This window comes from Aplysia californica, unplaced genomic scaffold, assembly GCF_000002075.1.
Source record: "Aplysia californica isolate F4 #8 unplaced genomic scaffold, AplCal3.0 scaffold00062, whole genome shotgun sequence".
Lineage (NCBI taxonomy): Eukaryota > Metazoa > Mollusca > Gastropoda > Aplysiida > Aplysiidae > Aplysia > Aplysia californica.
This window is the reverse complement of record NW_004797332.1, coordinates 1454485-1456537: the sequence shown is the minus strand read 5'-3', so window position 1 is coordinate 1456537 and position 2053 is coordinate 1454485. Positions and strand designations below refer to the sequence as shown.

Genomic DNA, 2053 nt, shown 5'->3' with positions numbered 1-2053 from the left:
ACAGACAGACAGACAGACAGACAGACAGACAGACAGACAGACAAGCAGACAGACAGACAGACAGACCTATGATTTACCTGATAGTTTCCTCCACCAGCTCACCATCCCGCTGACTGAGTTTGGGAGTGAGCTCCGAGCCTTGCCCCTTCAAGACTTGCACAGACTCGCGTTTCGCGTCCACCTCGTCGGAAAGTTTCTGTGAAGAAAAGTGAGACGAAATCAAACAAAACTTCTAAAAAGCTCCAAACATATCGTAAAAACATATCGTAAAACCTTTACCATCATGCCCCCTCCCCCCACAAAAAAATCAGTAATAGAAGCATTAGTAAAAGCAGAATAAGCCACAGCGATGCCAACAACTTTTGACAAACTTTTCCCCACATATGTTCCAAATTTCCAGTAACATCCTCCTCCTCCTCTTCAATAACAACAACAACAACAACAACAAACAGGGCCCTTTCCAAATTACTCCCTGCTGCCCCAATTCTCTCTCTCTCTCTCTCTCAACTACCATCGTTGCTTCCTATTCCATGACAAAAACACCGGCATCAGAAAGACCCAAATCGGTCAAGTTCGGCTCATATATACCAGATACCAGATTAGACCAGGACAGAACCGGAATACGAGGAAAAGACAGCAGGGTTGGGAAGGGGGCGGGGGCGGGGGAAGGCAAGCAGCATTCCGCTCCCTATTTAGTAGGGATCACGTTCAAGCATCAATCATTGCGTAATCAATGAGATCAGGTGTGTGACCCTACATGCCTCTGGCACGTCATCGTGGGCAAGGGGGGGGGGTTGTCCGCTCGGGTTATTTCGTTGGTTTGGTATTCTCCTATTTTACGTTTGTAGACTTTTATTGTATATTTTTCAGTTTGCCGAACGAGGCAGAGCAACAGAAAGGCGCAGACTACAAGTACCCCGCGTATACACAACAATGTCTCGGAGTCTGTCCGGTCGGGTTATTCAATTGATTTGGTATTCTTGGATGTTACGTTTGTCGACAGTTATTGTATATTTTTCAGTTTGCCGAGCGGGGCAGAGCTACTAAGAGGTGCAGACTACTCCGCATACATAACACTGTCTCGGGGTCTGTCCAAATGGGTTATTGAATTTGTCTGGTATTCACGTATATTATTGTTGTCGACAACAGTATTTTTTTCAGTTTACTGAGCGGGGCAAAACAACAGAGAGACGCCATCAGACTGCTCCACATATTATTTAGGCCAAACAAGGTCTCCTGTTTAGCTTCACTCCATCAGTTGTAGCCTAGACGGTCAGATAGATAGATAGATAGTAAGAACGTATAGGTTGTAGCCTATCTGAACCGCACCGGTGCCTCCTGTGAAACGGTTCAGTGCTTCCCCTTTGCATGCGGGAGATCTTCGTTCGATTTCCTAGTGGACAGAATTTTTATCAAGTATTTCGGTCCTTCCGTTGGGATGCTGTATCCCCCTCACACAGGATTGGCCCTGTCAGGCTGGGTAGAAGCCCGACTCGTAAATGAACAATATTATGTCAATGGCACCCCTCCCACCAAGAAAAACAACAAACAGCAAAAACAATATAACTAGAATAAACGAACAAAAAAACCAAACTGCAAACAAATGAAAACAGCCATTTAAGATCGTATCATTCAACCATCTACCACTTCCTCACTCAAAAACACATCCAAAATCCCCACATCTATATAATAAAATGACAACAGAACAAATGAGAAACAATAGCAAACAAATCTGTATGGTTCTTTAAAACAAGACAACAACAGCAATGGTGCCCACAAACAAAACACAACTCACAAAAGTTGTTCTCACAGTAGCTGCTCCACTCAATGACCTAGGCACCCATTACCCAACAACGTTGTGATCAACCACCCACCGTAGACATAAAACCCACCATCCGCGGAGGAAAAACGGTCAAATAATTGAAGGAAATTGTGCTCTTACGCTGGCCGTCATTGGGGGAGGAAAGCAGTAAAGCTTATTCAGGCTGTTCCCCACACGGACTCTAGTTGTGGGTGCAAAAGGGGGAGAGGCAGGGAGGAGGAGGGGGAGGGG

General features: G+C 45.3%; 1 protein-coding gene across 1 annotated transcript in view; it reads right to left on the bottom strand.

The window, feature by feature from the left end:
• The window catches only part of LOC101864208 (nesprin-1), a gene marked incomplete in the record, with an annotated part of 244542 nt that overhangs the window by 157729 nt on the left and 84760 nt on the right, over positions 1–2053 (bottom strand). Inside the window, 1 exon segment of the mRNA XM_005093370.3 lies at positions 78–196. Within this exon segment, the coding sequence (XP_005093427.3) occupies positions 78–196 (119 nt within the window).